This window comes from Miniopterus natalensis, chromosome 7 (assembly GCF_054644295.1).
Source record: "Miniopterus natalensis isolate mMinNat1 chromosome 7, mMinNat1.hap1, whole genome shotgun sequence".
NCBI lineage: Eukaryota > Metazoa > Chordata > Mammalia > Chiroptera > Miniopteridae > Miniopterus > Miniopterus natalensis.
In genome coordinates, this window is record NC_142087.1 from 17,404,143 (window position 1) to 17,426,152 (window position 22,010).

At 46.6% G+C, this 22,010-nt stretch overlaps 1 protein-coding gene across 1 annotated transcript in view; it reads right to left on the reverse strand.

Moving 5' to 3' along the window:
- SIGLEC1 (sialic acid binding Ig like lectin 1) overlaps positions 1-22,010 on the reverse strand; it is a 39,824-nt gene that overhangs the window by 13,279 nt on the left and 4,535 nt on the right. Inside the window, exons 2-8 of the mRNA XM_087818847.1 lie at positions 17,854-18,018; positions 14,193-14,246; positions 9,089-9,182; positions 3,214-3,282; positions 2,464-2,823; positions 1,796-2,092; positions 326-592 (exon numbers count right to left, since the gene is read on the reverse strand). Coding sequence (XP_087674973.1) covers positions 326-592; positions 1,796-2,092; positions 2,464-2,823; positions 3,214-3,262 — 973 coding nt within the window. The 5' untranslated portion in view covers positions 3,263-3,282; positions 9,089-9,182; positions 14,193-14,246; positions 17,854-18,018. The remainder of the gene's footprint in view (positions 1-325; positions 593-1,795; positions 2,093-2,463; positions 2,824-3,213; positions 3,283-9,088; positions 9,183-14,192; positions 14,247-17,853; positions 18,019-22,010) is intronic.

A 22,010-nucleotide genomic window follows, 5' to 3' on the forward strand; every position in this document is an offset into this window, starting at 1 on the left:
GTGGGGGCAGCATAGGGCACACTGGGGATATCCAGCCGACTTGCAGGCCCAACTTCTCAGAGTCCCAAGGTTGCAGCCACTCAGCCTAATCTCTGCATAGTCTACATCCCACCCCTTCTGCAGCTGAGCCTGCTGCACCTCTTCCCTGTTCACCGAGGTCCTACTGACACCCCAGCCTGCCAGGGCGGTTTGCCATCTGCCTGAGGCCAGGCTGGGACTCCACACCCATGTCCTAGGAGGCACCTTGACCTGGCTCCCCTCAGTCCCTGTGGCCTGGAACCCTTCCCTGCCCTCTGGTCAAGATCCAGGTTCACCCAGGACTCACTGAAGATGTGGAGGCTGAAAGGAGGCGAGGTCAAGGAGCCCACATTATTCACAGCTTGGCAGGTGTAGACTCCGGCATCATCCCAGGCTGCCTGGGACAACTGCAGCACACGGCTCTGGGATTTGAGGGGTGTCCCATCCTTGAGCCACTGCACAGAAATGACCTCCGGGTAGCTGCTGTTCACCTGGCAGGTGAGTGTGACCAGATCGCCTGGATGAATGTTCCCCTCCGAGGGGCTGAGGAGGATCTCCACACCTTTGGGGGCATCTGCAGGGCACAATGGGGGGTGTCACGTAAGGTGCCTTGGGTGGGCAGGGGGTGGCACACTTCTCTCCTCTCTCAACACTCTGCCCTAAGGAAGCCCACCCGGCTAAATCGTCAGTCCCATTAGTCCCCTTTTCCGGGGCTGCACTGCCCCACCTTGTGTCCTTGATCTCTTCCCTCTCCACTGAGAACCTGACAATGCAACACTTGGCCTAGCGTCCAACCCACCCTGCCTTCCAGGGCGCTCTGCCTCATGACACCGCCCACTGACCTCTGTTCTATGTGGGGTCATGGGTACCACACTGCTTGCTTTGGTGGCCTGTGGTAGTTGTTGGTAAGAGACTAAGCGCCTGATGGAGGTCAAAGGCAGAGACAAATTAGCTCTGAGAATGGAGGAGCCATTTGGAAAGAGGGTGCCAACAATACAAAGAAACTGCATTTCTTTAAATCTTGTTCCAAAGCCTCGCTATGTAAATGTGCTAATAAAAACTCACATTTTCAAGTACTTAATCTATGTAGGTATGAAAATAGTAGAAGCTAATATTTTTGACTGGTTAGAGTGTGCCAAGCACTCCTCTAATTTTCATAACAATTCTATGAGATAGGAACTAGTGGTGATTGTTACCTCCCCTACCTGAGAAAACAGAGGCTCTGAGATGCAAGTAACTTGCCCTAAGTATGCTCATTTAGTGGATGGTGGTGTTAGCCACCTGATGCCTGTGGACAGCGGTTGTTCTAGAAGAGGCTGCCCCGTTTTATTGCGTCAGGAAGATGCTCAATCATGTGGAAACGGCTTTTTCCCACAACCTCTTTGCCATGTCCCGGTGATACCCTGATCACCGTGAATGTGAACAGCCTTAGGCAAAAAAGGGTTAACCTCCCCCCCCCCCCCCCCAGCATCCTCCAGAGCTGGGCTAAATCTCAGGGTCCTTGCTGCATGACCCCCAAGTCTCTGGCTCTTTGTCTCCCCTTCTGTGCCCAGCCGGGCTTCAGGGACAAGAGGTAAAAGGGAGCCATTAAACGTGGGAGAGTCATTACTTTGTGCTTGGCTATCTCTCTACACCTGCCCCACCCAGGAGGTCAGAGTGCACCCAGCCTTGCCTCAGGGGCGAGGGCTGTTTCTGTGGGCTGGAGAAGGAACTGGTTCCCTCTGGGGAGCCACAGCTGTGTGCTCAGTAACGAGGGTGTAGCCCCCAGCGCACTCACACTGCACTTGGAGGATAATCTCGCCCTTTGTCTTATATTCGGTCACCGAGAGCTGGCAGCTCAGGGTCCGGCCGTGGTCCTGCCAGGACAGGGCCATGTGGAGGGTCTCCTGGTGGATGATGCCTGTGGGCTCGAGCTTCTGGAGTTGGGAGGTGACTGAGCGAGCAGGGTCGTGGCCTTGCCACTGCAGGCTGATGGGCTCCTGCAGGCACACGTAGGGAGTGGAGCAGTTGAAGTCAGCCTCCGTGCCCTCGCGGAGCTCTGACGGAGAGGCGATGGTGGGCACACTGGGCTTCTCTGAGAACAAAGACAGGAGGCTCAGGACGCCCCTTCACCACACTTGAGACCTCCTGTCCCGCAAACCCCAGCTGAGGGGCGAGCCCTGGGCAGGGGGCTTCAAGGGGAAGGAGGGATTGCTTTCTACTCCCACCCCCACTTGGGATGAATGCATGGAAGACACAAGGCTGGGACAAGGCTGGGACTAGGCTGGGGCTGGGACAAGGCTGGGACTAGGCTGGGGCTGGGACAAGGCTAGGACTAGGCTGGGGCTGGCGCTGGGGCTGGGGCTGGGGCTGGGTTTAGGATAAGGGTTGGGGCTCTGAGTCAGTGGGGCCAGAAGCAACTTGGGAGTCCCTTCCAGGCAGCAGCCAGGCCACCCCGTTCCTCACCTGTCACAGTGACCGCTGTGCCTCTGACATCTACCCAGCGGTTGACATCACTGATCTCGAAGCGGAAGTTATAAGTGCCTGAGTCCTGGGGGCTCAGGTCCTTCAGCAGCAGGTTGCACACCCTGTGCTCTGAGTTCCCCAGCAGCTGGGCACGGCCACGGAAGCGTGCTTCCACCTGCTGGGGGTTCTCCGAGTGGTAAACTATCTGCCGATTTCCTGAGTAGTCATAGTACCAGATGGCTGTGATGCCGTGGGGCACCTCCACGTTGTCAGGGAAACTGAAGATGCAGGGAATGATGAGGCAGGATCCCTTCACGCCCTGCACGGCCGGCGGACTGGAGACACCCCATGTGGCCAGGACTGTGGGAGGGGCAGACAGACAGGAGAGTAATGCAGGCCTGAGGTCACCCCAGAGCCCTGGATCTGCCCTATGAAAGGTACCCCAGATGGGCCCCAAACCCTGCCCTGCCCCCAGCAATACAGCCCCTCTGGGCGCCTCAGGGGAGGATCATTACTCTCTGTCATTGTCTCCCTGTACCTGCCCTTCAACCTCAGCAGCTAAACCTGTGACTAGGCACAGTCTAGTCTGCCAGGCCAGCAAGCTCACAGAAGCCAGGCCCTGTGAGATGAACAAGGCCAGTGAAACTTACCTGTTGAGTGTGGGGTAGAAGGGGTCCATTGGGAAAAAAAAGGGGACATCTGTAATACGTTCAACAATAAAGATAAATTTAAAAAAAAACTAACACTTACCTGTTGAGATGGATGAGGCCAGGTGGAGAAGCTGAAGCATGTAGCCCATTGCAGGTTCTCGCGCTGGTTCTGGTGCATAAGAAAGTGGTGTGCACTGTATTGGTTGGGCACACAGGGGCCTCCTAAGGAACCTCAGGGCACCTCAGCCTCAGAGCCTGCTAAGGGTTCAACCCTGTGTCCCTACGTGCTATGCTGGCCAGTCCAATGAAAGGGCAGGGCTGCCAAGGACCTCTGGGGCAGCTGCCAACTGGGAGCCAGGAGCCCACATTCAAGGCTTGGACTTTACCCAGGAATGCCCTCACTTGGTGGAATGCACTAAAAAGCCTTCTGTGTGTTCCTAAACCCCACCCCAAGTTCTGCTTTCCCAGCCCCTCAAGGATGCTACCCCAGAGCAGATGAACAGCTGTTTCTCCCTTTCCCTCCACTTCCCAGTCCCTCCCTGCCCCTTCCTGCCACCCAAACCAACAGGAACTGGAACCCAGAGAGGCCCAGTGACTTACTCCAAGGCATTCAACAAAAATAATGGTTTCTTACTTGAGACTTATCTCCCTACCTCTAGCCTTACAAGCTATTAGTCATATGGGGCTTGATTGAGCACTTAACAAAGTGTTGTCTTTAAGGGTCACTCCCTTGCTCAAAAGCCTTCTATGACTCCCCATTGCCCATGAGATATAGGCCCAATACATCCCCTAAAAGGTCCTAATTTCTTACTCCCAGCTCTGCCTTCATTCCCTGCTCCCAACACACCCACACTGGGGTCAGTCCCATCTGCCCATGGGCTCTCCAGCTGACTAGCTGTGTTCCCACCACAAATGAGCTTTGCTTGTTGAAACTTTATTCATTCTTCAAGGTGCAACTTGAAGGCAGCTTCTAGCTGAAATTTCCCCTTTGGGGTTCCTGTAGCCACCCAGAGGCATTTCTGTACTTGTCTTGTCCTTGGCATCTTGTGAGAGCCTGGAAGTGGGGACATATGCCTTGCAGCACTGCAGAGTTCCCCAGGCTTTGCATTGGGGGTTTAGAGTTGGTAACAGGGCAAGTCTAGGTGCAACAGGGGGTAAAAGGTTCCTGTACAGCACATATCCCACAAACATGAGTTAATTGCCTGCAGTATACCATGCATAAGAAGGCAGACAGACCCTATGCCATGGAGTGTCCCTGGTCAGGATGGAGGTTCTAAGGGGTACCACAGATATGAATCTGAAGAGGAGAGAGGGCAGAAACACATATAACTAAAACTATAAAACTATTAGAAGAAAACATGGATGAAAATATTTATGACCTAAGATCAGGCAATGATTTCTTAAGTATGACACCAAAAGTACAAGCAACAGAAGAAAAAATAGATAAATTCACCTTGATCAAAATAACTTTTGTGAATCAAAGAATACTACTAAGAGAGTAAAAAACCCACAGAATGTGAGAAAATATTTGCAAATCATGGGGTTAGTATCATACACAAGGGATTAATATCTGGAATATATAAAGAACTACAACTCAACAACAAACTCCAAACAACCCAAATTCAAAAAATGGGCTAAGAACTTGGATAGACATTTCTTCAAAGATGATGTAAACTGGGCAATAAACCCATGAAAAGATGCTCAACAACATTAGTCTAAGGGAGATGCAGATCAAAACCACAATGACCCTGGCCTGGTGGCTCAGTTGGTTGGAGCGTTGCCCCATAAAATCAAAAGGTTGCAGGTTTGATTCCCAGTCAGGGCACATACCTAGGCTGGGGGTTTGAAGTTTCTCTCTCTCTCTCTCTTTTTCTTTCTTTCCCTTCTGCTCTCTCTAAAAACAAACAAACAAACAAAAAACATATCCTCGGGTGAGGATTTAAAAAACACACACAATGAGAATGGCTTCACAACCGTAAGAATGGCTATTAACAAATAAACAAAACCAGAAAGTAACAAATGTTGGAGGGGATATAGAGAAATTAGAAGCTTAGTGCATTGTTGGTGGGAATGTAAAATGATACAGCCCCTGTGGAAAACTGCTGGGTGTTTCCTCAAAAAGTCAGACATAAATTACTCAGCAACTCCACTCCTGAATTGAAAACAGGGACCAGGGCACTTGTACACCCAGGTTCATAGCAGTGCTATTCACAATAGCCAAAAAGTGAAAACAACCCACGTGTCCATCAACAGATGAATGGATAAAAATTTTTAAAAAGGTATAGCCATACAACAGAATATTATTCAGCCATAAGAAGGAATGGAATTCTGATACCTGTTACAAGATGGGCAAAACTTGAAAATACAGTAAACCCTCGATTTTGCAGACCTCGATTTAACAGACTTTGGATTCAACAGACAAAATTTCTGGTCCGTAGGTCATATATGAAAATTAACACCCTGTTAATTTTAAAATGCTTTTAACCAAGATTTGCTTATAATTAAAATTAACAGGTTCTTTTTTTGTTATTGAGTCACTGTTGTTTTTAACAAATTTTAGCTAATAGGCCATATGTTGGAAAAAACACTGTAGTAATTTCTCCGACAAAAATAAATATTACATATCTACAACTACTGTCTACATATTTAAATCAAAGAGTCATGGCTCATAAACAATGTTAAGCGAATGATTAGCACGTGGTCACACCTCACCCGTGGCCTGACTTTCTGCAGCAGTTTTAACGCCTTGGCCGAGGTTCCCACGTGCGCTGAGCCCCGCCCCAGCCTATGCATCTGTTTACTGGTGACTGGTGAGTGCACGCACTTACTCGTCCTATTAGTATAAATTTAAAATTACAGTAACACATATAGAAAACTTTTCTGTGAAGTTAAACTTTTTATGACTACTTAATTTTAATTACACAAACGTGTCTACATAAGTAAAAATAGGTAAACTAGCTAGTTTGTCGATTTTTTAACATATGCATTTGGAAAACCTACTATTATATAATGGACTTTCAATTTAACAGACACCCCTTCGCCCAAATTAGTCCCTTATATCGAGGTTCTACTGTATTATGCCAACTGAAGTCAGCCAGACCAAAAGGGCAAATATTGTAAGATTCCACTTAAAGAGATACCTAAAATAGGCAAGTTCATAGAGACCAAAAGTAGAATAGAGGATTTCAGGGGCTAGAGGGAGGGGGAAAAGGGGAGCTAATGTGTAATGGATACAGAGTCTGTGTTTTGGATGATGGTAAGGTTCTGGAAATAGGTAGTGGTGATGGTTACACAATATTGTAAATGTACTTAACACCACTGAATTGTACACTTAAAAATGGTTAAAATAGTAAATTCTATATTATGCATATTTTACCACACACAGATACAAAACCCATGTTGCCAGCTTTGCAGTCCTCCCTGGTCCTAAATGCTGACTCTGCAGAGTGAGAGGAAGGGCCTGGGGAGACTGGAAGTAGGGACAGGAAACTCATGACAACTCCCAGGCCCCAGCACATCAGCCCAGCTGATTCTGGTGGCTACTAGGGGGCACACCTGGTGAGGGCTGAGCAGACACCCAGGGCCTGGATGAAGTCAGAATTGCCTGTCAGGATGACAAAACAAAACTTAGCCAAGTGTGAAAGGAGACGGATGTCTTCATAGGGAGCACATCAAAGCAAAGGCAAGGGGAGGCCCAGAAGAGCACTGTTCCTCAGGAGATCCAGGCCCCTGGCTTTGGCTGCTCCAGCAGACGGGTCTGGTCATTTTCTGAGACCCAGTGGCTCGTTTCCAGTTCTTTGGGCAATCCTAGGCCTGCTCCTGCCCCAGGAGGCTGTATCCACACCCTCCACACCTGGTCTTTGGCCATAAGAAAGGCTCATGCTGGCCCAGACTGGGCCCTGTGACCTGGATGCTGGGCTGAAAGGCAGCCCACTGTACATGGTTGGGGCAGGTACAGCCCTGGAGCCCACGGCCTCACTGGATATCAGGGTCAGATCCTCTACAGCTAGGACATCAGCACAGCAACATGCATGTGTCTTGCTGATATCCCCAGCTCCCCCTACTATTCCCATTTGGGGCCCTGGAAAGAGCAATGCTGAATCTAATGGTGGAAGAACGGTGGGATTTTAGACATACTGATCCCAAAATGATCCCAGAATGGCACAGGGATTTTTGGAACATGTGAGAGGACTTTTTTTAGAACTACTCAAAATTACATCACGTAGATGTCACCTACAATTAGCCCAGCTCCAAAATACCTAAGGGGTCAGTCCCACCAGGGTCCGTCTTAATAGCTCAGCCTACAAACCAGCCTCAGCCCAGAGAACTTTCCTGGGAAAAGGAAGGGCAAGAAGGACCCCAGAAAGGAAGACCCTTGTCTCTGAAAGTCTTGTATTGAATGCTTGGGTTAAGCTAAGTGTCCTGGTGTGCACCAGTGCCCCCTGATGGTAGAGGGATGATTGTGGATCCTGGGAAAGGAGCGGATATATTGGGGCTCTGAAACAACCTGGCCCTTAGGCAATGGCCATTTGGAAGTACATTGTTCGCCAGACCTCAGGAAGTTCCTGAAGTTCATCCTTACATCCCCAAGTCTTGGGTGCTCTGAAGACAGAGTTTTAAATCCTCACTCCTACCTAGACATGGGAGAGGTTGCATCAGGGTTGGGATGGGGTGGCGTGGCATGTGGTGGACACTCATGTCTGCTGCCTGCGCTAGAGCAAGTGAGTAAGTAAAGTCTATGTGAGACCAAGTGTCCCAGAACAGCTGGGGAGGGTGTCCAGCCTGGGGAGGAAAGGTCAGAGCAGTTTCACTGTAGGCAACTGTGCAGTATTCAGTTTCTGTTTCCCAGAACCAGGGCTTCTCCCCAACTTCCCTATCAGGCTGGAGAAGGAGAGAAATGAGGTGACATAGCCAGCTGGAGTGCTCTGTCCACTGATAGGAAATCAGGGAACAACTGGGCAATCCCAGGAGTACAGTATCTTTATAATAGTGGAAAGCACCAAATGTTTAACTCTGAAAGCCATATAATCCATAAATGATGTCTATTGGCCTTGAAATGGGTAGTAGAAATTTCACATTTTAATCTGGCTATAAGTGCCCTCAGTCTGAGCAGTCATTCCCAGAGCTTCCCTGAACCGTGCTGGAGGTCCTGTGCCCAGATGAATGATGCGGTGATGAATGACATAGAGTAGGATTGGGCTTAGAGCGAGGGGAAGACGAAGGTTGGGCTCCGCTGGGCTGGGGTGAAGGTGATGATCAGGCTGGAATTAGGGTTGACATGGAGGTGAGAGTGAGGGCTTGGGGTAAGGGTAAAGGCCGAGATTGTGGCTAGAGGGAGATGATGATTATTAATAAATGGTTGGGGCCCTAGCTGGTTTGGCTCAGCAGTTTGGCTCAGTGGTTAGAGTGGTCTGTGGACTGAAGAGTTTTGGGTTTGATTCCAGCCAAGGGCACGAACCTCAGTTGCAGGCTCAATTCCCAGCCCTGGTTGGTACGAGAGTGGGAGGTAACCAATCGATGAGTCTCACTCACATTGATGTTTCTCTCTCTTTCTCTCTCTCCCCCTTCCACTCTCTCTGAAAAGCAATGGAAAAAATATCCTCAGGTGAGGATTAAAAATATAGTAAAATAAAATGTTACTCAGCTCCAAAATATGTATATTTGAATTTAAAAATTAAAAAAAAAAAAAATGGTTGGGGTTAGGGTGCAACTGAGGGTGAGGTAAGGTTGGAACAGGGACCAGGCTGGGCAGGATGGTGGTTAGGATTGGGATTGGGGTTGGGGTTGGGATTGGGATGTGGGTTGGGGGAGATCTGGAGCTGTGAAGGGGTTTAGGTTATGAGTGCAGCTTTGATTAGTGTCTTAGGCTTGGGTTGCTTTGGCGTCCAGCTCCCACACCCAGATGACCCCCAGTCAACCTCCGCCCAGCCCCGCTCCCAACCCTCCACTCACCCTCCAGGCCCAGGGATGGGTACCTGCTCCACGGGGAAGCGGCTGCCAGGCTGGTGAACCGCAGGCGAGAACAGGAAGGACGGCCAAGAGCTCAGCTGCTGCTCGCTCCCCAGGGCTCTGCTATCCCGAGAGAAGAGATCCAGCCTCAGGGGTTGTTTCCTCTTTTCCCAAAGCCTCAGCTCTACTGCCCAGACTAGAGGCTGGTCAAGGAGGCAGCTGCAGACCTTGCGCAATACCAGGACAGGAAAGACCTCCTTGGCAGGGGAAGGTCCCCGCCTGGCACCGAGAGACTTAAGTGAGCGAAAGTGGGATCTGGGGCCATGCTAGAGCTTCCTCTCAGACAAAGTGGAAAATGGTGGATTCTGTTCACCACTCTCTTTGGGGCCACTTGGCCTTTTGGGGGCATCTAAGAGTGGAAGGGAGCTTTCTACACACTGTTCCTCCTGATGGCTGGGAAGGAGGCAAACCTAGCCTGGGTAAGGGGGCCTTTCCAGGGCAACCAGACCAAAGTTTTGATTCTCCAAGCCCTTTGGGAGCCTCCCAGTACCCTAATGTCACCTGGATATTTTTAGAAGAACCCCCCAAGAAACAGACCCTGACATCTGGGACACTCACTGAGTCAGAAAAGGAAAGACCCCAGCATGACTGAGTTACCATTATAATACTGGAGCCCATTTTATTGAGGGCCTACTATGTGCCAAGCACTTAACATATGGGACAGATGTTAACTGCTCCAAAAAATCCTGGATACAAAGGATAACACATCTCTTTGTTTTGTAACTCAAATTTACTTCAACTCAGCCCCTGCCTATCTGTGGTGGTGGGGAGCCCAGCCATGGCAGATCAACCCCCCCTCTATCCTGTGGGCAAACCACATGTGCTGATAAAAAAGGACATGAAACCCTGAATGAGATGAACCCAGGTTCCCGGGACACAGTGGCCCAAAGCAGATGCCTCCTGACATTCTATCTGAAACCCTCAGGCCCCAGAGAACTTAGGTTTCTATCACTCTGTCCTCTTGGTAGCCCCTGTATCATTCCTAACCTGGGTTCATGTCTTCTTTGGACCCAGACAAAATGGGATCATCCCATTGCTTCCTCCTCCAACCCCAACATAAGGCTTGTGGGCCCAGAGACTCCCAGCTCTAGGTCTGTGCAACTTACTGGCCCCAATCCTTCAGCCTACTGTAGACTACACACATCCACCCCATGGCTTCCTGGTGGGCGAAGCATATTCCGTAACGCATCGATTCCGTCTTAGCCAAAACTTATGTGACCAATAGATGTGAGTGGACACGACATAAACAAAGTCCTGAAATTACTTGCATAGTTGGCCCTCTTGCATTTCTGCAATTGCCATGCAAAGGACATACTCCAGCTGACCCGCTGGTCCAAAGAGGACAGACATGTGGACCAATCCCACAGCCTGGCATGAAGCCCGGATGAGCCTGACCAAAGTCAGCCAAAACTGAGCCCATCTGCAGATACGTGTTTACTGTTGAATGTCACTGAGAATTCAGTGGTTGCTTGTTAGCTACAGTAGTAAACTTAAACAAGGGCCATGTCCCAGAACAGCACGCAAAGAACCTGCTTAGTTTTCCTTGGAATAAGGAAAACAAAGACTTGCCTACTTTGCCTAATCGGGGAACGTTACCTTTTGTTGTTCCCTTGAGTCTACAGCTGCCAAAGTAGATTAAAAAATAAAAATCCCTAGGCTATTTCTCAATAGGTCACACTGCTACACATACTTTTAACTTTCACACTCTGTGAGACAGGTGCTATTATTCTCATTCCAGATGTGAGAATCGAGACATGGGGACATTATGCTTACCCAAGGCATAATATTGTGGCTGCAAATAAATAAATTTGACCTTACCAAAGAGATATACAGGTAACAAATAAGCACATGAAAAGATGCTCCACATCATATGTCATCAGAGAAATGCAAATTAAAACAACAATGAGATACCACTGCACATCCATTTGAATGGCCAAAATCCAGAACACTGACAACAGCAAATGCTGGCAAGGGTGGGGTGCAACAGGAATTCTCATATACTGCTCGTGGGAATGCAAAATGGTACAGCCACTTTGGAAGACAGTTTGGCAGTTTCTTACAAAATGAATCATAGTCTTACCGTACAATCCAGCAATCATGCTCCCTGGTATTTATCTAGTTGAGTTGAAAACTTATGTCCACACAAAAATCTGCATGTGGATGTTTATAGTAGTTTTATTCATAATTGCCAAAACTTAGAAGCAACAAAGATGTCCTTCAGTAGGTGATTGGATAAATAAACTGTAGTGTATGCCAGATAATGCAATATTATTCAAAGAAATTAGCTATATATCAAGCCATAAAAAGACATGAAGGAACTTTAACTGCATATGACTAAGTGAAAGAAGGCAATCTGAAAAGGCTACATACTGTATGATTCCAAATATATGACATTCTAAAAAAGGCAAAATTATGGAGACAGTAAAAATATCAGTGGTTGCCTGGTGTTGGGGAGAGAGGGATGAATAGGTGGCGCACAGAGGAATTTTTAGGTCAGTGAAAATACTCTGTATGATATTATAATGATGGATACATGTCACTATACATTTGTCCAAATCCACAGAATGTGCAAAACTGAGGGAATTGTAGCATAAGCTATGGATTTTGACTGATTATGATGTGCCAATGTAGGGTCATCAATTGTAACAAACTGGTGGGAGATGTTGATAACTAGGGCAGTGGGGTGGTAGGAAGGCTATGCATGTGTGGGGGCAGCGGGCATATGGGAAGTCTCTGTATCTTCCCCTCATATTGCTGTGAACCTAAAACTTATCTTAAAAAGAAACAAAGAAAGAACAGAGTTCACTGCATTCACTCTATTCTCCCAACAATTTTGGCCATAAATGGCAGGCACTCAACTTTGACATCTTCCATTACATGAAACTAACGCCCTTGACTCTTAAGACAACTGACATTTTCAACCTCCAGGCAGGTGGCTCCAAGTGGTGTGCATAACTACATACATACCCATATTGTTTGGAGGTTGTAAGATAGAAGGAATAAAGGTCAGGGAGAAAATTCTTTAACAAGTCTTGGACTTTTATATCCTGAAATTTTATCTCATTGTAATTAAATGTATTAGATCAAAATCTGTCAGGAATTCTCATATACTGCTGGTGGGAATGCCAAATGGTACAGCCACTTTGGAAGACAGTTTGGCAGTTCTGTCCTAAGAATGGCTGGTTCTGAAATAATAGAACTTTTCAGAATTAGGAAAGAGCAATGCTAGACATGTGAAATCTTGAGTATGAAGTTATATATGGCTAATAAATGTTTTCCTTTCATGACTTAATGGTGTTACTCTGAGTAAAATTTTGATAATTTTTTTTTACTTTTGCTCAGGAATAAACCAGCATAATTTAAAACAAAACAAAACATGTTTGGCTAAAGTACAGGAAACTCAAAATAACAGTGGTTTAAATAAAATGGAAGTGTATCTCTCTCTCCCTCAAGTAAGTATTGGCATCTAAGGCTAATATGGCAACGGTTCGATCATCATGAAACTAGACCTCTTCTTAATTTTTTGCTCTGCTATCTTCAAAGAGTTACTTCCACTCATGGTTCATAACCGCTGCTTGATTTCCAGCCATTAGATCTGCATTCCACAAAGCAGTATGGAGGAAAGAACAAACCCCTGTCTCTTAAGTGTAATTCCTTAAATTACACATTTTATTTCTGCTTATATTGCACTAGTCAGAAGTTAGTCATGTGGACTTATGCTTTAATTCCAATAGATGATGTGCCCAGGTAAATATTGGGGGCTCATTATTAAGGAGTGGGGGTGGGAGGAGATAAAGCCCTATGCTTGTATGGTGCGATCAAGACCACAATTCTATCATTCATTTTTTGGACCTACTGGGATCCCAGCTGCAGGCCCTTTCCCACCTCAACAGCATCTCTGCAGAACCTCCTGTATCCCCCAGAGGGCGCCAGAGTCACCAGCTTCTCTTCAGACCCAATTGCAACATCTGAGTTGTGGACAGTTCAGTCCACAGTAGCCCAAGGGAGATCTTCTGAATGCTGCTATGGTCAGTGTCCCCGCCGGTAAGAGTTCTGCAGCGCAGTGGTTAAGCATCTGGACCCTGCACAGAGCTGAGTTCAAATGCATTCACCCCTGTGTGATCATGGTGAAGTCACTGAACCACTCTGAACCTAAAGTCCTCCAGACAGCTAGTGTGAAGTTCCCCACAGGGCTTGAAATATAAGATAAGCTCTGTGAGTGCATAGTGAGAGTGGATGAAGGCTGTGTTCCCCTTCTCCCACCTAAAGTGCAGTCTAACCCAAAGCTATACCTATTTTCCCTTATTCAGTCACTTCATACAGCCTGTGGTCTGTCCCTCTAGCTCTCTCCCCTGCTCATGCGCCTTGTACTCACTCTCTCCTGCTCCCCAGGGCTCTGGGGTTCTTAGGGAGACTTAAGGACCACCCTTGTCCCCAAACCAGCAGCCAGATCTGTGGGATGACCCACTGAGGGACTGGCTTTGAGGCCAACAGGCCCACAGAGGCCTCACAAGAAAATTAAAAGGCCCAAGTTGTGGGTCCTCCCTTCCTCCTTCCTGTGCGGGCTCTGGGTGTCCAGTATGAACATTTTCAGCCCCAAGAGGCCCCATCTGTGCAGAGCTGGATGGAGTTACACACATTTAAACCACCACACCAACTTCCAGTTCTAGATGGTGGGCTGAAAACATGTCTCTACCACCTCTAGCCCCTCAAATACCACCAAAAGCACAGAAAGGAAAGGAAAAAAGGAAATAAATCCATAGGGAGCTGAGAACAGGATGGCTGGGGGTGAGGGATATCAACTGCCCAGGGATTTTGATTGACTTCTAGAAGACAGAAAAAGGGCTGATTGCAATGAGGGACAAATCAGGGTGGAGGAAACCACAAGCAAAGCTTCATGCCTGAGAGATAGCTGACCCAGAGGCCAGAGAAGGTTTGGAAAGCAAGAGTGGGCTCTCTAAGGGAGACGACACACCTCAAAGGAACGACAGTAGGCATATGGACCTCTCTGTCCCCCACCACTAATGATCCAGGGCACAGGAAATACTCTACAATGATGCCAATACCAACCAGCTTTCCTCTTTGTTCAGAAAGATGAATTGGTCACCAGGTATTACCAGACAGCTGAAAAATAAAAATAAAAATGAAAATGAAAAAAGAAAGGGGAAAGATTAAGAAAAGAATAGCAAATAGCTATTGAGCTCTTACTGCGGGCCGGGCATGTCTAACTCATTTACTGGCCCTCTGAGCTAGGTGCTATTGTTATCTCCACTCCTCAGGAAACCGTGTCACAGGAAGGTAATGTAACTTGGCTGAGGTTTGCACAGCTAGTGAGGGGCAGAGAGATGGAATCTGAACCCAGGCAGTTTGTTTCCTGCACTACTCAGTTCTACTGCCTCTTTTATAAGCTAAACAAAAGGTGAACAAACTGACCCCAGAGGAAAGAGATAATTGAAAGAACAGAGGAGAACTTATTAAAATAGTCTAATACTATTACATTCATAAAACAAAAAGAGGCAGCTATGAAAATAAATCAAGAAGTAACCCTTGGGCCCCACCAGCGTGGCTCAGCGGTTGAGCATCGACCTAGGATCCAGGAGGTCGTGATTCGATTCCCGGTCAGGGCACATGTCCGGGTTGCGGGCTCCATCCCCAGTCAGGGGCGTGCAGGAGGCAGCCGATCAATGATGACACTCTCATCACTGATGTTTCTCTCTCTCCCTCTCCCTTCCTCGCTCTAAAATCAATAGAGATATATTTAAAAGGAAAAAAGAAGTAACCCTTGGTAACTTAAAATAGAATCACTGAAATTTTAAAAAATTCTTTTAAAAATTTCAGTAGAAGGAAACAAGATGGCGGCGCAGGGAACCGCGGATGCACCACCTTCCGCAACCACATCAAAATTACAGCTAAAATACAGAACCACCATCACTCAGGACCTCCTGAAATCTGGCTGAACAGAAGCCCGACAACCAGGGACCTGAAGAAGCACCGAGACCGGTAGGAGGGGCGGAGACACAGGCGGATCGGGGCTGAATCAGAGAGATGCGGCGGCGGGCCCACACCTGGTGCCGTGGGGTAAACCCAGGAGGGAATCTCGGCGGTGGGGGTTTCCCGGAGGAGTGAGGGGTCCCAGCCCCACAGCAGGCCCCCAGCCCAGGGCTCCAGGGCCGGGAAGAGACGTCCCCAGAACTTGGGGCTGTGAAACCAGCGGGGACTGTCTCTGAGGGTCTCGGAGGCTGCGGGAGCCCCAGCAGCTCCTCTTAAAGGGCCCGCGCACGGACTCACTCGGACGCTCCCTCTGAGCCCAGCGCCGGGCAGCAGCTTGACAGGAACCTGGGACATTTGGGGAGGAACTAACCTGCCTGAAATCCAGGTGAGAGTTGGAGGGACAGCTTCCTCCTAGGCAGACCAGCTGGCAGAGGCCTCCCAGCACACAGCCGGCAGGCAGGGGCCATATGTGAATCGCCAGCACCTGACTCGCACCTTTGGCCCCGCCCTGTGATCCTGGAGGCCCCGCCCCTCCCCACCTGCAGCTCATCCAGGCCATTTCCAGGGGCTTTCCTATGCAAGTGGCCTCTGGAGCCTCATGCTCAGGACTTTCCTAAAATCTCTCAAACAAGCAGCAGCGGGCCCCACACGGCTTGATAAGCGGCCCCAGGCCTGGCACTAGTGGCAGCCTGCATTGGCTCATAGCTGGGCCTCTCCTGGACACCTCCAAGCCCAGAACAAGTAGCAGCCAACTAAGGTTTGCTGTGTAGCTCATGCTGGGTGGCCCTGGGCAAGGCACTGGGACAGGCTGACTTTGCACCTCCTGGGAGGCCCAGAGACAGGGCATCTGGTGGTCAGATTCAACCACGCTGGATTACAACCTTACCACATCCATGAGTGACACACTCAAGTGGTGCACTTGGTGAACACCAAAGCCCCACTGAAGTAAATCCTGTTCCATAGGGGTGTATCCAGCACAGCAGCTCTCTGGCTGTAGTTGCGGCTGGTCCTCATAGCTGATTGGCCTGGGGGTCAATTCCTCCCAGGGACGCCAACAGCAACCAAGGCTCAACCACCACAGGACAGTGCACACAGCCCACACGGGGAGCACCTAGAAGGCCCAGCTCAGGTGACTGGGGAGACTCAGCCACTGGACCCTACAGGACACCTACTACACAAAGCCACTCTACAAATTCCAGGAGACATAGCAGCTCTACCTGATACATAGAAACAAACACCTGGAAGCAGCCAAAAAGTGGAGGCAAAGAAACATGTCACAAAGGGAAGAACAGAAGGAATCTCTAGAAAAGGAACTAAATGAAATAGATCCAAGCAAGCTAACAGATACAGAGTTCAGAATAATGGTTATAAGGATGCTCTAAGCTTAGTAAGAGTATTACAAAAACAACTGAGAAAATCGATGACATAATAAAGTACCAATTTGAAATGAAGGCTACACGAATTGAAATGAAGAATAATTTACAGGGAATCAACAGTAAGTAGAGTAGAGGATGCTGAGAATCAAATCAGCAATTTGGAACATGAGGAAACAAAAAAGACCCAACAAGAAGAGAAAAAAAAAAAAAGAATCCAGAAATATGAAGATAGCATAAGCAGCCTCTGGGACAACTTCAAGTGGCCCAACATTCATATTATTGGGGTAACAGAAGGAGAGGAAAGAGACCAAGAAATTGAAAACCTATTTGAAAAAATAATGACAGAAAATTTCCCCTACCTAGGGAAAGAAACAGATAAGTCCAGGAAGCACAGAGGGTCCCAAATAAGAGGAACCCAAAGAGGCCCACAGCAAGACACATCATAATTAAAATGCCAAAGGTTAAACACAAGAGAGAATCTTAAAAGCAGCAAGAGAAAAGCATTTAGTTACCTACAAGGGAGCACCCATATGACTGTCAGCTGATTTCTCAACAGAAACTTTGCAGGCCAGAAGGGAGTGGCAAGAAATATTCAAAGTGATGAAAAACATGGAACTACAACCAAGATTTCTCTACTCAGCAAAGCTACCATTTAGAATTAAAGGTCAGATAAAGAGCTTCACAGAAAAGAAAAAGCTAAAGGAGTTCATCACCACCAGACCAGCACTACAGGAAATGTTGAAGGGTCTTCTTTAAGAAGCAGCCAGTGAATGAAAGAATCTGATGAACTAAATAGATCCAGAGACATTGATGCATGCAACAGACAATCATATTTCAGAGGGAAGAGGGAAGGGGGGTGGAGGGTGGGAAGAGATTAACCAAAGAAGTTATATGCATATATGCATAACCCACAGACACAGTCAATAAGGGGGTGAAGGCCTGGGGAGGGGGTAGGACCAAGGTGGAGGGGGTCAATTGGGAGGGAAAAATGGGACACTTGTAATACTTTCAACAATAAAGATAAATTTAAATAAATAAATAAATAATTACTTCCTCAAAAAAAATTTTTTTAGCAGTAGAAAAGAGTGTCAACATTTGTGATTTGGGTGTCCAAAATGAATTCACTCTTCTTTTGATAAGAAAAAAAAAAATTACTTTGATTCCCCTGCTGTATTCTCAAACCCTTTGGGTTGGGTGGGATTAACAACCCCTACTCCCACCCCCGTTTGCTACATAAGAGGAACTTGCTGCTGGAAGTCCACCATGAACCACTGGGAGATAAACACAGCATTGACGACAAAGGAAAGATATATAGTGACCCTGGTCCTTGATGACATCATTGGAGTCCCTGCATCAAGCCTTACCTGAAGCTAAAGGGTGAGTGCTTCTCTCTCTCAATATCCATTGGTTAAATCCCATAGAAGAACTCCATGAATCCATGCTTCAGTTGTGTGTCCATACCGCAGATAAGTCACCATCAAGGTAAACTGCCAGGCCTTGGGTACAAGCCCACTCCAAAGGCACTGCAACTGCAAAACAACCCAAGTCACACAACTGGACTAAGGGAGAAGCAGTTCACAAAAAGAATGCTGGGTAAACACAACACCTGCCACATCTCACTACATGGATAAAGGACCCAGGCTGGGGAAAGTGTGCATGGCAAGTAGGCTTTGTGGTCACATAACGGAGATGACATCTGTTTCTTCTCCCAGAAAGGAAAAAAGAAAGGCAAATAGAAAACCAGAAACAATAAAACCTATTCCAGGGGCCAAATATGAAGCAAACACATGTGAGGCATGATTTTGAGCAATTAGTAGAGAGGAAGAAAAGAGTATGTCAAAAGGGAGGGAGGGAGGGAAGGGAGAGATTGCACTTGTTGATTTTAACATTTCACACAGCAAATATTCCCCTTGGAGGAGCAGAGGGTAGAGAAGATGGCATTACACTTCCTTCTCAATTGGAGCTATCTCGTGACTTAGTTCTGCAGTAAGTAATGCTTATATAATCATGACTGGTTAGTTTTCAGTTTTCAGAATCAAACTAAAGCTAAAGAATGGAAGATTTCATTATAATTACAGAACACAATGTGTTATAAACTTTGACCATGGGAATGTAAGGATAAAACCTCTGTTGGTTTTATCTGCCACCTTTCTTCGCTACTTCCTTCTCATTTCGGTGGCAGATGGCATAGGGGCTAATTGTGCCTATACAGTGGTGGGGCTCAAGAAGCCCTGTCTTGCCCAGCCGGTGTGGCTCAGTTGGTTAAACTTCATCCCACACACCAAAAGGCTGCCGCTTCAATTCCTAGTCAAGGCACATGCCCAGTTACAGGCTCAGTCCCCAGTAGGGGGCGTGCACGGGGCAGCCAATCTGTTTTTCTCTCTCTCTCCTTCTCCCTTCCTCTCCCTTTAAAATCAATAAAAAACATATTTTTAAAAAAATTTTTTTAAAAAGAAATACTGCCTGAAGTTGATGGAAGAGAAACTAAGTTTTAAATGCAGTGAGCATTTTAATTAAATGCAGTGGGAGAGCTGAGAGATAGTGTGGCTTAAATTCTTGCTTAAATGATGAGCTATCATTAGACACTCTCGAGTTACTAAATTTAGAAACAGGTAAACATATTAATTAATACTATGAAGTTAAAACTCTGGAATAGCTACAAATGGGAAAGGTTCTGAGGAATGGAACTGGGTATAGGGAATTTTGGGTTTTTGTTTTGTCCCATTCTGTAGTGGTTGAACTTCTTTACTGACACATATTATACCATATCAGAAGTCCCCACCCACCCACCCCTGGGCTCTACCTCCTATGAGCAGATGGAAGGCTGACACTCCCTTCCCGCCTCTTTCTAGTTTGTCTTCCTGTTTGTACTGCAGAGGCTGGAAAACGAAATTTACATTTCCCAGCCTCCATTCCAGCTACCTTAATGCCACCACCCCATGCAGACATATTAATTTCACACTTCACCAAACTGGTCAAATAATAATCTCTCCAAAAAATCTGGAACAAAAACTAAGAGACGTTATTTGGCATCTGCTTGTAGCTGGAATGAAGGTCAAATAGATTCAGGAGCTGTGGGATGAGCACATGCATGGAGAAGAAAAAAAAGGAAAGGCAAGCTCTTAAGAGAATGAAAAACAACCACAGACTGGGGGAAAATATTTGCAAAACGCATATCTGCTAAAGGACTTGTATCCCAAATATGCAAAGCACTCTTAAAACTCAACAATAAGAAATCGAACAACCCCATTAAAAAATGGGCAAAAGATCTGAACAGATACCTCACCAAAAAAGATATACAGGTGGCAAATAAGCATATGAAAAGATGCTCCACATCATATGTCATTAGGGAAATGCAAATGAAGATAACAGTGAGATACCACCACACACCTATTAGAATGGTCAAAATCCAGAACACTGACAACAGCAAATGCTGGCAAGGGTGTGGACTCTCATTCTTTGCTGGTGGGAAAGCAAAATGTTACAATCACTTTGGAAGATAGTCTGGCGGTTTCTAACAAAGCTAAACATAGTCTTACCATACAATCCAGCAACCACGCTTCTAGGTATTTACCCAATTGAGTTGAAAACTTGTATCTACACAAAAGCCTGTCTACAAATGTTTATAGCAGCTTTATTTATAATTGCCAAAAACCGAAAGCAACCAAGATGTGCTTCAGTAGGTGAATGGATAAATAAATGGTGTTACATATATACAATCGAGTATTATTCAACAATAAAAAAGAAATAAGCTATCAAGCAATAAAAAGACATGGAGAAAACTTAAGTGCAGATTACTAAGTGAAAGAAGCCAATCTGAGAAGGCTATGTACTGTATGATTCCTACTATTTGACATTCTGGAAAAGGCAAAACTTTAGAGACAGTAAAGAGATCAGTGGTTGCCAGAAATCGAGGAGGGGAGGGAAGACTAGGAGGAGCACAGAGGATTTTTAGGGCAGTGAAAATACTCTGTTTGATACTGTAATGGTGAATATATGATATGTATTTGTCAGAGCCCATAGATGTGCAACACAAAGATTGAATCTTAATGTAAACTGTGAACTTTAGCTAATAATGTATCAGTATTGGTTCATTAACTGTAACAAATACACCACACTAATCCAAGGTGTTAATAATAGGGAAACTGTGTGTGAAGGAGATAGATGGGAACACTCTGTACTATCTGCTCAATATTTTTGTAAATCTAAAACTGTTTTAAAAAGTCTATTAATTTTTTTTAAAAAGGCAATCTGCAACAAGAATGTAGCAGACATGCAGAGAGCCACAGAGAGGAGGGTCCATGTAGCAACAGAGGGAGGAAAGTGGCCAGGGGGACAGCTCCCTGATCGCTGGAATATTTCCAGTTCCTTGTTCCAGGCCCTTGCGAAGCCCAGATGCTCGCCTCTGTCCCCACATACTATGACATACAAGCCCCTGTGTCCCTTACTTATACTGCTCTAAGGGGCTTTTGTTACTTGGGTAACACTTCTAAAGCCATCATCCAAGTGGACCAGTTTCAGGTGATGTGATGACAGAAGAGGTCTAGTCTAGCAACCAAAAAATAATTTCAGCATATTTCAAGTTCGCGTGTTTTCTTGAGTACCATAAGAGAGATACTTGCAACATCTTACAAAATCTTCTTTTCTTCCCTGATCCACTCTCCCACACGATATAGTTTCTCCTACAATTCTCTCTTTAAAAACTCCTCACCTGGCTGCTGTGGCTCAGTTGGTTAAGCATTGTCCCATGCACCAAGAGGTCGCTGGGGTGATTCCCAGTCAGGGCACATGCCTGGGTTGCGGGCTCGATCCCCAGTAGGGGGCCTGTGGGAGGCAGCTGATCAATGTTTCTCTCTCATCAATGTTTTTATCTCTCCCCCGCCTCTCTCTAAAATCAATAAAAACATAATTTAAAAAAATAATAATAAAATTTAATTAAATAAATAAATAAAAAGTCCCCAATGCCCTGGCTGGGTGTCTCAGTTGGTTGGAGTGTTGTCCCTTAACCAAAAAGTGTATGGTTTTGATTCCTGGTCAGGGCACATACCTAGGTTGTGGGTTCAATCCCCAGTAGGGGCACTTATGGGAAGCAACTGATTGATGTTTCTCTCCCACGTTGAAGTTTCTCGCTCTCCCCCTTCCCTTCTCTCTAAAATCAATAAAAACATACCCTTGGGTAAGGATTTAAAAAATAAAAACTCCTCAAAACAACTTTCCCAAACGCTAGTCTCTACACCTTTTGTCTTCTCCCAGCCTCCCTCCATCCTAATTCTGCTTCATCAAAGCCAAGGGGCCTCTGGGGAGACAGAATCCTCCTGAGATGATGTTGGAAGGAATGGATGAAACTAAGTGGAAAAGCCAGAATTGCCTATCATGCGCACACTCTGCCTGGGTGATTTCATCCCTCTATGGCTTCAATTACCATCTTCATAAGGATGGCTGCCAAATCTCTACCCGCAACTCCAAGCTCAGCTCTGAGCTCCAGATCTGTATACCAACTGCCTTGTCAACATTTCTCCTT